At 44.3% G+C, this 13,842-nt stretch overlaps 1 protein-coding gene across 7 annotated transcripts in view; it reads right to left on the bottom strand.

The window, feature by feature from the left end:
• Positions 1–13,842, bottom strand: part of LOC750858 (putative postmeiotic segregation increased 2-like protein 3) — an 82,296-nt gene that overhangs the window by 19,289 nt on the left and 49,165 nt on the right. For 4 of the 7 annotated variants that reach the window (XM_063814456.1, XM_054655727.2, XM_063814458.1 and 1 more), the window contains one exon: positions 9,799–9,925. Coding sequence is in view for 1 of the 7 variants with exons in the window: in XM_054655716.2 (XP_054511691.1) it covers positions 9,540–9,619; positions 9,799–9,925 (207 nt within the window). In the remaining 6 variants the exon portion in view is untranslated. Of the gene's footprint in view, positions 1–9,440; positions 9,620–9,798; positions 9,926–11,553; positions 13,048–13,842 lie in introns of those variants that run through there. The other 3 variants (XM_054655716.2, XM_054655735.2, XM_063814459.1) reach the window with 3 other exon arrangements.

Genomic DNA, 13,842 nt, shown 5'->3' with positions numbered 1-13,842 from the left:
TGCACTCCAGCCTGGGTGACAGAGCAAGACTCCATCTCAAAAAATAAAAATTAAAAAAAAAATGTAAGAGTAGAAATCAGTGAAGTTAAAATAGAAACATTTAAAAAATCAATTAAACCAAATGTTGGCTCTTCGAAAAGATCAATTAAAAATAAGAAATCCCTAGCCAGACTAATCGAAGAAAAAAAAAAAAAGCAAAGAGAGAGGATGCAAATGACCAGCATCAGGAATAAAAGGGAGGCTATTAGCACAGACCCTGCATGCATCAAAATGAGATTAAATATTACAAACAAATCTAGGCACCCAGCTCTCACCCTCATTTTTTATAAGTGGGAAAAAGACCCAGAGATCAAATGACTCACTCAAAATGACAGTCAATGACAGAGCAGGGCCTGGGGCCTTAGGACTGATTATCCAAATGCCATCAGAGAACGAGCTAAATCAGAAGCACCTAGTGAGCTTTTAAAAAATAATTCTCCAGGGCACAACCCCTGAGATTCTGATTCAGTAGGTTTTGGAGTGATGCCTAATATTCTGAAAATGCCAAAAGCTCAACAGATGGTTCTCTTGCTTGGCCAGTTTTAGAAAATGCTGTGTCCCATATTACCACCTTCACTCATATGACGACTGTAGAGAAAATCATAAAAATCTGGTGCTCAAGTATGTTTAAATTTAATGTAAACCACCGGGCGTGGTGGCTCACGCCTGTAATCCCAGCACTTTGGGAGGCTGAGGTGGGTGGATCACGAGGTCAGGAGATTGAGACCATCCTGGCTAACACAGTGAAACCCCATCACTACTAAAAATACAAAAAAATTAGCCGGGTGTGGTGGCACATGCCTGTAGTCCCAGCTACTTGGGAGGCTGAGGCAGGAGAATGGTGTGAACCCTGGAGGCGGAGCTTGCAGTGAGCCGAGAGTGCGCCACTGCACTCCAGCCTGGGTGACAGAGCGAGATTCTGTCTCAAAAAAAAAAAAAAAAAAAAAAAAATGTAATATAAAGCAGGCGGAATAAATCCTGTGACGGTGACTGGGTGAATGCTCTTGAGAGAAATCATGATCTGGAATACCCGTCTCCGACATTTCCCATGGCAGTTAACATTTTCCCACTTTATTCAAATACACATTTATTTGTCAAATATTTGCTGGGTACCACTCTGTGCTAGGTATTGGGGATACAGTCATTTGCATCACAAAGTCCCTGTTCAGTGTAATAAGCACTCATTGAGCACCTACCTACGTGTGAGGAACTGTGCTAGGGGGTATCAGAAACACACAAAATAGGCCGGGCACTGTGGCTCATGCCTGTAATCCCAGCACTTTGGGAGGCCAAGGTGGGCAGATCACCTGGGGTCAGGAGTTTGAGACCAGCCTGACCAACATGATGAAACCCCATCTCTACTAAAAATACAAAAAAATTAGCCAGGTGTAGCGGTGGGCGCCTATAATCCCCAGCTACTCAGGGGCTAAGGCCGGAGAATTGCTTGAACTGAGGAGGCAGAAGTTGCAGTGAGCTGAGATGGCACAACTGCACCCCAACCTGGGCAACAGAGACTCTGTCTATAAAAAAAAAAAAAAAAAAAAAAAAAAAGGAAAGAAAAGAAAAGAAAAAGAAACGCAGAAACACAAAATAAAACTGAGCATCTCCTCTCAAAGAACTCACCCTCTCCAGTCAGAGACAAACTATACAACGCCTTCCCAGGTATCTCATCCCGTTTCTTAAGTCCAAATTCTGTTTCCACATTGAAGACTCCAGCTTTTTTTTTTTTTTTTTTTTTTTTTTGAGACAGTCTCACTCTGTCACCCAGGCTGGAGTGCAGTGGTGCAATCTCGGCTCACTGCAACCTCTACCTCCCAGGTTCAAGTGATTCTCCTGCCTCAGCCTCCTGAGTACCTGGGATTACATGCGCCCACCACCACACCTGGCTAATTTTTTGTATTTTTAGTAGAGACAGGATTTCGCCATGTTGGCCAGGCTGGGCTCAAACTCCCGACCTCAGGTGATCCAGCCACCTTGGCCTCCCAAAGTGTTGGGATTGCAGGTGTGAGCCAACATGCCTGACTGACTCCAGCATTTTTATCTTCATCTCAATCTCATCCCTAAACTCAAAACCAACATATGCAACTGCCTACTTGATGTTTCCATTTGGATATCTAACTAACACCTCAAACTTAACATGTGCAAAGCCAGGTGCAGTGGGTCATGCCTATAATCCCAACATTTTGGGAGGTCAAGACGGGAGGATCGCTTGAGCCCAGGAGTTTGAGACCAGCCTGGGCAACTTAGTGAGACCCCATCTGTCTATTTATTTTTAAAACATTAAAAATTGTTTTTAAAGAAAAAAATAAACCTAACACGTGCAAGACCAAATTCCCAATTTCGCACTCTCCCACTAAACTGGTTTCTCCCGCAGTCTTTGCCAACTCAATAAATAACAACTCCATTCTTAAAGTTCATGTAACAAAAATCCTGGAGTCATCCTTGACTCCTCTCTTTCTCTTACACACTGCATGCAAAGCATCTGCAGATCTTTTGGGTCTACTTTCTTTTTTTTCCTAGACAGGGTCTTGCTCTGTTGCCCAGGCTGGAGTGCAGTGGCGTGATCACAGCTCACTGCAGCCATGACTTCCCAGGCTAAAGCGATTCTCTCACCTCAGCCTCCCAAGTCCCTGGGACTACAGGCATGCACTACCAAACCCAGCTAATTTTTTATTTTTTTAGAGACAGGGTCTTGCTATGTTTCCCAGGCTAGCCTTGATCTCCCGGGCTCAAGTGATCCTCCTGCCTTGGCCTCCCAAAGTGCTCAGATTACAGGCCTGAGCCACCACACCTGGCCAGGTCTACTTTCAAAATACATCCTGCATGTGACCACTTCTATCTGCAGCTGCCTCTCTCATCCATACCTCTGGCTTGTTTTGCCTGGAGTGCTGCCTTATAACCAGGACCCCTGTTTTGACCAGAGTTCTCCTATGAACTGTTCTCAACAGAGAGGCCAGAGAGATCTTTTTAAAAACACTAAGTTGAATCTCATTAGTCCTCTGTTCAACCTGCAAAGATTCCCATTTTATTCAGAGTAAAAGACAATCCTTATGATTCTCACAAGGCGTGACATGACTCCCTGCTCCCTCTTGGATCTCAACTCTCTCCACCTTTGCCTTTGCTGAACTTCGCTCCAGCCTCATTGGCTTTTTCTGCTGTTCTAAACATGCCATGCATATTCCTCTCTGGAATGCTGTTCCTTTGGAGGTAAGCATGGCTCTCTCTCCACCTCCTTCAGCTCTCTAAGTATCTTATCAGTGAGTCCTTTCTCAACCACCTTATAAAAAGTAATCACTTCCCACTCCCAAGGAACTTCTTTCCCCTCACAGTAATTGTCACCATTTGACACATATTTTATTTTGTTTATTATTGTTACTTTTTGAGACAGTGTCTTGCTCTGTTGCCCAGGATGGAGTACAGTGGCACGATCTCGGCTCACTGCAACCTTAGCCTCCCAGGTTCAAGCGATTTCTGGCTAATTTTTGTATTTTTAGTAGAGATGGGGTTTCGCCATGTTACCCAGGCTGGTCTCGAACTCCTGACCTCGGCCTCCCAAAGTGCTAGGGTTACAGGCATGAGCCACCACGCCCGGCCTTGACACATATATTTTAGTGTCCATCTTTTCCTGCAATAAAGTGTACAATTATTAGGGTAACTTGTTCAGTTCACTGTCTTATTCCCAGTGCTTAACAGTGGCAGGCAAATAGTTAATGATCAGTACATATTTTGTGAATGAATGTGACATGTTCTAATAGAAGTAGGAAATGAACACTTCGTGGGATGGGTAAACAGTGGGAGTCATGGCCAAAAATAGTTTAGAATGGATCATTTACTGCAATGGTTTTCAAGCACTTTTCTTTCTTTCTTTTTTTACAGAATCAGGGTATCACTCTTGCCCAGGCTGGAGTGCAGTGGCACAATCATAGCTCACTGCAACCTGAGAACTCTGAGCTCAAGCAATCCTCTTTTACCTCAACATTCCCAAGTAGCTGGGACTACAGGTGCATGCCACCATGCCCAGCTAATTTAACTTTTTTTCTTTTTTTTGAGAAAGGGTCTCACCCTGTCACCCAGGCTGGAGTGCAGTGGCACTATCACAGCCCACTGCAGCCTTGACCTCCTGGGCTCAAGCAATACTCCCACCTCAGCCTCCTGAATAGCTGGGACTACAAGTGCATGCCACCACTTCTGGCTAATTTTTAAATTTTTTTGTAGAAATGGGGTCTCCCTATGTTGCCCAGGCTGACCTCGAACTCCTGGGCTCAAGTGATCTGCCCACCTCGACCACTCAAAGTGCTGGGATTACAGGCATAAGCCACCATGCCCAGTCCTGCATATATATATATTTTTAAACTGGAACTCATTTTTTTAAATGGAAGCACAATCTGAAAAAGGAATAAAACCCAAAGATTGACAACGGGCTAGAAAACCAGAAATCCCCAATTCAGCTTCTTCCCCTCACTCTCCCCTTTGAACTCATGATGTGTCTCAAAGCCCAGCTTGAAAGCCACAGATCTAGAGCTTGGATGGCATTCTAATGAGCTAAGCATCTAAACCGACCACAGTTGGGAGCCACTGAAAGTTTTTGAGCAGGTAAATGATAGATTGATTGATTTATTCATTTTGAGACAGTCTTGCTCTGTCACCCAGGCTGGAGTATAGTGGCGCGATCTCAGCTCACTGCAGCCTCTGCCTCCTGGGTTCAAGTGATTCTTCTGCTTCAGCCTCTGGAGTAGCTGGGATTACAGGCGTGCACCACCACGCCTGGCTAATTTTTCTATATTTAGTAGAGACGGGTTGGCCAGGGTGGTCTCGAACTCCTGACCTCAGGTAATCCACCTGCCTCCACCTCCCACAGTGCTGGGATTACAGGTGTGAGCCACTGTGCCCGGCCTAAATTATATATTTAGATCCATGCTTTAGGAAGATTAGTCTCAAGCGAATGGGTAGACTGAACGATGACAGAAGGAGATGGCAATCAGGAAGATCAAAGAGAAGACTGCTGCAATAGGCAAGCTAATACTTAAAGTACAGAAGGAGGGGCCAGGGGAGACCAGTGAGAATGCAAAGAACAGAAAAATGGAGACAGCTGTCTAGGACCTGGCACCTCCCAGAAGGAAAAAGACGTTCAGAGTAAAATCTGTCAGTTTCATGCCTTAGTGACTGGTGAATTTAGTGAACGCACAGGAGGTGAAAGGCTGGGAGAGGAAGCAAATACCACCACTTCAGATTTAGACAGGGTCTGAGGTATGAAAAAGGTACATACAACTGTCCTACAAACAGATGAAATGCAGTCCTCACATGATATGCCCTGTTGGGAGCCTTTAGGAGCCATCTGGACAACCCTGGTCATTGAGATGGTGTGGAAGAGCAAGAAGTGCTCCAAGTGTGTCCAGAACAGACAGGCCGGGTGCTGTGGCTCATGCCTGTCATCCCAACACTTTGGAAAGTAGAGGTGGGAGGACGGCTTGAGGTCTGGAGTTGGAGACCAGCCTGAGCAACACAGCAAGACTCCACTTCTATAGAAAAATTTTAAAAATTAGCTGGGCGTGGTGGGCAGGCCTGTAGTCCCAGCTATGTGGAAGCTGAGGTGGGAGGGTTGCTCAAGCCCAGGAGTTCAAAGCTGCCATGAGCTATGATCACGCCACAGCACTCCAGCCTGGGCAACATAGGGACACCCCATTTTTACCTAAAACTTTTAAAATTAGCCAGGCATGGTCAGCTGTGCGCACCTGTAGTGCCAGCTACTTGGAAGGTGGGGTGGAGGATCTCTTGAGTCCAGGAGTTGGAGGCTGCAGTAAGCCATGATAGCACCTCTGCACTCCCAGCCTGGGCTACAGGGACGGAGATCTCTCTCTCTCTCTCTCTCTCTCCCTCTCTCCCCTCTCTCTCTCATCTCTCTCTCTAGAGTTTTTTTTTTTTTTTTTTGAATGAAGTTTCACTCTTGTTGCCCAGGCTGGGGTGCAATGGCACGATCTCAGCTCACTGCAACCTCCGCCTCCCAGGTTCAAGCGATTCTCCTGCCTCAGCCTCCTGACTAGCTGGGATTACAGGCACCTGCCACCATGCCCGGCTAATTTTTGTATATTTAGTAGAGACGGGGTTTCACCATGTTGACCAGGCAGGTCTTGAACTTCTGACCTCAGGTGATCCACACACCTCGGTCTCCCAAAGTGCTGGGATTACAGGCATGAGCCACCATGCTTGGCCTCGAAAGAGTCTTTATTTATTTATTTATTTAAGACAGAGTCTCGCTCTGTCACCCAGGCTCTGCACCAGAGTGCAGTGGTGCGTTCTCTCCTCACCACAGCTGCCGCCTCCCGGGTTCAAGCAATTCTTGTGCCTCAGCCTTCAAGTATCTGGGACTACAGGCGCGTGTCACCACGCCCCGGTAATTTTTGTATTTTTAGTAGTCTCATTCTGTTGGCCAGGTTGGTCTGGAACTCCTGACCTCCAGTGATCCACCCGCCTCAGCCTCCCCAAGTGCTGGGATTACAGGTGTGAGCCACCATGCCCGGCCGAGACCTTGTCTCTTAAAAAAGACAAAACAGGGGCAGGGGGAGGGGGCAGCACAGAACAGAAACAGAACTTTGGGGAACAGAGACACGGCGCCGAGTTGAGCAGAAACCAGGGCAGAAGCACCAGGCAGAGATGGAAGACTGAGTTTCATCGAAGGAGTGGGATCCTGGGACCCAAGGGAGCGGGAGCACAGTAAGTAGGGATGAAGATGGCGAAAGCACGACCTGCCAGAGCGCTTGCTGACGAGCCACACTCCACACCTACTACGCGCTGTCACGTGCTTGACAAAACCCGACACACAACGCACAACGCTAAAGTTTATTGCTCAACAATGCAAATACAGTTAACATTACCGTACACTTAAAGATGGTTAAGACGGTAAATTGTATGTTACGTTTTTGTTTTTTGAGATGGAGTCTGGCTCTGTCGCCCAGGCTGGAGTGCAGTGGTGTGATCTCCGCTCGCTGCAAGCTCTGCCTCCCGGGTTCAGGCCATTCTCTTGCCTCAGCCTCCCAAGTAGCTGGGACTGCAGGCGCCCGCCACCATGCCCGGCTAATTTTTTTGTATTTTTAGTAGAGACGGGGTTTCACCGTGTTTGCCAGGATGGTCTCGATCTCCTGACCTCGTGATCCACCCGCCTCAGCCTCCCAAAGTGCTGGGATTACAGGCATGAGCCACCATGCCTGGCCATGTTACGTGTTTTTTTAACCACAATTTAAAATTAAATGAAGGGGGCTGGGTGCAGTGGCTCACGCCTGTAATCCCAGCACTTTGGGAAGCTGAGGTGGGCAGATCACAAGGCCAAGAGTTCAACAGAGAACTCCTGGCCAACAGACTGAAACCCCGTCTCTACTAAAAATACAAAAATAGGCCGGGCATGATGGTGCATGCCTGTAATCTCAGCTACTCGGGAGGCTGAGGCACAAGAATCACTTGAACCTGGGAGGCAGAGGTTATCGTGAGCCAAGATTGTGCCACTGCACTCCAGCCTCAGTGACAGAGTGAGACTCTGTCTCAATAAATAAGTAGGCTGGGCACAGTGGCTCAGGCCTGTAATCCTAGCACTTTGAGAGGCCGAGGCAGGTGGATCACAAGGTCAGGAGTTAGAGACCAGCCTGACCAATATGGTGAAACCCCGTCTCTACTAAAAATATAAAAATTAGCCAGGCATGGTGGTGTGCACCTGTAATCCCAGCTACTTTGGGAGGCTGAGGCAGGAGAATCGCTTGAACCTGGGAGGGGGAGGCTGCAGTGAGCCGAGATCATGCCATTGCACTCCAGCCTGGGCGACAAGAGCAAGACACTATCTCAAAATGGAAGGAAGGAAGGAAGGGAGGGAGGGAGGAAGGGAGGGAGGGAAGAGAGGAAGAAAGGAAGGGAAAATATGTATTATCTCAGCAAGTAAAATGCAGATGAAGGAAAAGGACAATGATCATTTGAATGGAAGATGGATCCACTGTAATCCAGGTATGGGAGAATACTGAACACTAATGTCAAAAGAAACAGAATGTGCTGACGATCTGCAAGGCATTTCACAGAAGACAAAGAACACAAACCATGGAGAGAAGACTAGCACAATCAAATAGTGGGAGGTGAGGAAGGTAGACAGAATTCATGATTTTGGAATGTGCACAGTTTATCATCAGACATTCTGAGAAAGAAGGAAGTGAACTATCTCACTGGTACTGCTATATTGTCAAGTAAAATATTCAACTAGGTTAAAAGTGTCAGACATATCAATTTGGAGGCAAGCTGCAAATATACACAGGAAAAAAGGTCTTAGAAGTTGAGATTAGATAAACTCTTTTATGGGATACAAAGAAAACCAAAAAAGTGGAAAATGGGTTCTAAGAGGACACTCCTGAAAAGGCAAGAAAAGGAACCGACATTCACTTGTGAAATTCACACTTCCTGAATGTCTACTATGGACAGAGCATGATTCCAGTTATGGGGAAGGGGAAATGAACACACAGACAGGTCACAAATGAGCATTGGGGAAAGAGGGGAAAGCTGAGGGAGCGCTACATCATCACATCAACTGAGCATGGACTTGGGGAAATAAGGTACACCACAAGCTGTGACTCAATTCACAAGCACAGGTGGAGGATGAGGTTTTGGTATCTGAATGCCTAAAGAAATAAATAAAATCGAGGGCAGAAAATAAGTCCAAGGTATTTTTAAAGCAAGGAAGGAAAGAAAATGGAAGATAAAAAGAATGAACATAAAAGTCTCAAGTTAATTTTTATGTCAGACTTCTGAATGCCCCAAAATGAAACAATTCTGTAAGGCCAGGAGCAGTGGCTCAGGACTGTAATCTCAGCACCTGGGGAGGCTGAGGTGGGTGGATCACTTGAGGCCAGGAGTTCAAGACCAGCATGGCCAACATGGTGAAACCCTGTCTCTACTAAAAATACAAAAATTAGCCAGGCTTGGTGGCATGTGCCTGAAATCCCAGCTACTCAGGAGGCTGAGGAAGGAGAATCGCTTGAACCTGGGAGGTGATGGTTGCAGTGAGCTGAGATCATACCAGTGCACACCAGCCTGGGTGACAGAACAAGACTCCGTCTCCAAAAACCAAACAAAAAAACAAACAAACAGCCCACAACAATTCTCTAATGGCGAGGGAGTAAATAAGTGACTGATAATGCTGGAGGAAGAGGAAGTGAATGGGTCCCCAGTATAGGTTAGAATGAAAAAATCCCTACCAATGTAAATCAAATATAAAATAAACAAAAGAGTTCATGTACGTGTGCGGGAAGGAAAGTGATATTTGGGGGTTGGGAGGTGTTACTGAGGGTACCGAATACATATAAACAACTCTTTAGTCACTCCCAAAGGTCTGGGATGAGCATTTTTTAACATTTGATACTCTACTAACTTACCTGGACTATGTTGACATGGAAATTCACCTCCCGTTATCCACAGCTCCTCTCCCTGCTCCAACTTAATGATGACGTTTGGCTTGGTGATATCATATCTTGTTAATGGGAAAAGAAGAAGGACTTGGGCAAGTTGCTCGGCTTCAGAATCTCCAAAGTACAAGATGTTGCCACCTCATAAGCTGCATAACAGAAATGCTCCATTTTTTACCTTATCAAAGTTAGAACCTTTCAATGAAGAATAATATAAACACTGCAGCTAGTGCCCACAAGGAATTAAATGGTGTTGTCACTTATTTCTTCAAACTCAAGCATAAAACCCCATTCAACTGAGAGCATTCAGAAAGCAAGCTATCCTCACCCAAGGAAACTAGATGGCTGTAGTTCTCCAACATCACACCCCCGTATGTTATCTTCTCATCAGGGTCCAGTTGCCGCCACTCCTCCTGGGTGAAATCCACAGCCACATCTTTGAATGACACTGGCCCCTGTAATGGCAACATGATCAGAATTGCGAGATATGGAAAAGGGATAGGGGGATAACATTTTACAAAGCTCACTGGTGAAGTTAACCATGAACATTGTATACCTTATTTTATGTTACAGATTATGGAAGGGAAATCATATTGGAAACACATATCCTTTGGGGTCCTTTATATATATACAAAAATAAAAACCCAAAACACAACTGAGCTCCTATTTTGCAACTCAACTGAGTTTTGGGGATATGAGATGAGTGAAACACCATGCCTGCTCTCAGAAAGCAGACAACCTAATAAGGAGATAAACATGTAAACAAACACAAGCATTTTACTCCTTGTCACTTCTTTTAGTCTTCTTTGCTGCCAGGCCCTCCCCTTCTCTGGGACCTCTTCATGTTGGAGTGCCCACCACTCAGTTCCTGGTCTTCTTCTTCCTAACTCACTGCTCTGGGGCTCTCACCTAGTTTCAGCTCCTTGTTCTTTTGGCTCTTTTATTCTCATAGCCAGTGGCCTCTGGCTATCTGCATGACTGATTTTATCTCAAACATCTCAATCTCACAGCAATAAATATTCGTTAAATGAATGAATGCCCAAAGCTGTTATTAGAGTAATGCAGACAAGGTGCAGAATGATTTAACGAAAGAGGATCAAATTATTTTAACTTTATGCCATCAGATTAGGCTTCACAGACTCAGTTAACTTGAAGTACTTAAAGATGAATTGTGTATTCTATGGGATGAAGGGGAGAAAGAATATGATGAGGTGTAAAAGTACCAATGGCAAACATGAAGCAGCTTCAATTTTTAAGAGGTTGGGACTGGGCATGGTGGCTCATGCCTATAATCCTAGCACTTTGGGAGGCCGAGATGGGAAGATCGTTTGAGCTCAGGAGTTCGAGACCAGGTTGGGCAACATAGTAAGAACCTTATCTCTGCTAAAAATAAAAAAATTTTTAAAAATTGGCTGGGCATCACGGCACATGCCTGTAGTTCCAGCTACTTGGGAGGCTAAGGCAGGAGGATGGCTTGAGCCTGGGAGGTCAAGGCTACAGTGAGCTGTGAATGCAACACTGCACTCCAGCCTAGGCAACAGAGCGAGACCTTGTCTCAAAAAAAAAAAAGAAAGAAAAATGCAAAGCTCCTGGGCTCCAGCAATCCACCTGCCTTGGCCTCCCAAAGTATTGGGATTACAGGCTTGAGCCAGCATGCCCCACCCAAACTTGCAGTTTAGAAAAAGGAAGTGCCCAGTAAGCACGTTGCATTATGCTGTTATTTATAAAGAACATATCAACAAGGGGTTCAAACCCAGTGATACAGCTAGGACCATGTAGATCCCAAGAGATAGCAGAGGCAGAGCCGCTAGGCTGGTGGGCTGAGAAACTAAAGCAGAACATCCAAGCTTATCCACAGGCAGGCCACAGGAGCTGATAAAATCACCGAGAGAGAGTAATAACTTTCTGGGTTAAGTTAGTCCAGAAGGCAAGGAGGTGGTAGGGGTTAGAAGACTGATCAACCAATAAATAACATAAAATTACATGTCAATACCACTTACATCAATACAAATACCCAAAATGAAACATAACCAAACAAAATCCAGTACCAGATTAAAAACATAATATACAACAGACAAATAGGACTTATTCCAATAATATAGACTAGTTTAATATTTGGAAATCTATTAATATGATAAGCCACTATAACACAGCAAAGAAGAAAAATCTTGTATCCATGAAGATACTTGAAAAAGCTTGACAGAAAAAGCTGATTTAAAAAAACAAACTAAAGAAAATAGAAACTGATGGATACTTCATTAACATCAATATTATATACACAAATATAAATATTACACCCTAATATACCATAGTACATATGATATGTGACATATGTATTTCAATTACACACAAGCACATATATACAGTTTGAATGTATGTATACACACACACACACACACACACACTTATGCCTCAGTCTTCTCAGTCCGAAAGTCAGGATTTTACTTAACAGGGAAAAACTACGTATCTTCCCACTAAGATCAAGAACAAGGTATTAATAAAATGCTCATTATCTACAATTAGAGAAGAGAAAACAATTAGAGGAATATAACTAAGAAAAAGTAAAACTGCTTGGGCATGGTGGCTCACGCCTGTAATCCCAACACTTTGGAAGGCCGAGGCAGGCAGATCACCTGAGGTCAGGAGTTCAAGACCAGCCTGGTCAACATGGTGAAACCCCATCTCTACTAAAAATCCAAAAACAACAACAAAATTAGTTGTAGTATTAAGGTCAACTTAATAATACAGAGATACCAGTTTCCCTAAATTACTTTATAAATATGCAATCCCAATAAAAATACCAAAAAGCTTTTTCCTGGAACTAGATAAGCTGACACTACAGTTCATATGAGGTGGAAGAAAATCAAAAACAGCTCAGGGAAAAAAAAATTTGGACATGGATAAAACTGGATCCAGGCCAGGTGTGGTGGCTCATGCCTGTAATCCCAGCACTCTGGAAAGCTGAGGCAGAAGGATTGCTTGAGGCCAGGAGCTTGAGACCAGCCTTGGCAACATAGCAAGACCCTGTCTCTACAAAGAAAAAAATATATATATTAGAAAAAACATAGAGACATGAGGACTTCTGCCCTCAGGTGTGATAAATTAACAAGTACTGGATATACCCTCCAACCTGAAACAGCACACACCAAAGAACAACAAAATCAAAAACAGAAAGAAAAATAAAACAAGAACATATATGAAGCAATGATTTGTTTTTTTGTTTTTGTTTTTGTTTTTTGTTTTTTGAGATGAAGTCTCGCTCTTGTCTTCCAGGCTGGAGTGCAATGGCACAATCTCGGCTCACTGCAACCTCTGTCTCCCGGGTTCCAGCAATTCTTCTGCCTCAGCCTCCCGAGGAGCTGGGATTACAGGCGTGCACCAGCATGCCCGGCTAATTTTTATATTTTTAGTAGAGATGGGGTTTCACCATGTTGGCGAGGCTGGTCTTGAACTCCTGACTTCGTGATCCGCCCGCCTTAGCCTTGTTGTTGTTGTTGCTGTGATTACAGGTATGAGCCACCACGCCTGGGCTGAAGCAATGGTTTTCAAGGCACTGATTATCAGGCAGTAGAGTTATCTGTGAGTGATGGGAAATAAACAAGGTGAACCAATCAACTTCTGCCTTGAGCGTTTCCAGGCCATGGAGCAGGGAAGAAGAACCGAGGCAGATGTGACGAGAAAGAGTTGTGGGATGGGAAAATGGGCAGGAAATTACAACCCATAAGGAAGAAAAGAATCGGTCCATCAAAACTGGCCCAGAATTGACACAGAGTTCACAACCGGCACAGAGCACTGAGAGAGTTCATCGTTCTATTCCAAATGTTCAAAAAAATCAAGACAGGCAAGATGTAAAAAAGACCCACGCTAACCTTCTACAGATAGTACAATATCTGAGATGAAAATTATACTGGAAAAGATGAACAGCATCGTGGAAAAAAGAGATTAGTGAATATAAAGATAGCAACAGAAGTTACATAAAATGAAACAGAGAAAAAAGAATTAAAAGCAAATAAAGAGCAACAGCATGTTGTAGGAAAATTTCAAGTGGCCTAATATACAGGCAACGAGAATCAATGGAGGGGAGGTGGCGGGTACTTGAAGAGATAATGATAAAAATGTTCCCCAAGTGATGACACCACAAACCCAAGATCCAAGAAGTTCAATGATCCCCAAAACAGAAACATGAAAAAAAGATACCATGACATATTGCAATCAAATTGTCGAAAACTAGTGATAAAAAGTTTAAAACAATAAGGGGGGAAGAAAAAAGACATGTTATATATAGGGGAACAAACATGAGTATGAGATCAGATGTCTCTTAGAAAAAAATGTAAGCAGGAAGACAACAGAGAAACATATTTAAAGCACTGTG

The sequence above is a fragment of the Pan troglodytes genome, chromosome 6 (genome assembly GCF_028858775.2).
Source record: "Pan troglodytes isolate AG18354 chromosome 6, NHGRI_mPanTro3-v2.0_pri, whole genome shotgun sequence".
Classification (NCBI taxonomy): domain Eukaryota; kingdom Metazoa; phylum Chordata; class Mammalia; order Primates; family Hominidae; genus Pan; species Pan troglodytes.
Note: the sequence above shows the minus strand (reverse complement) of the source record. Positions and strands in the feature narration are given on the sequence as shown.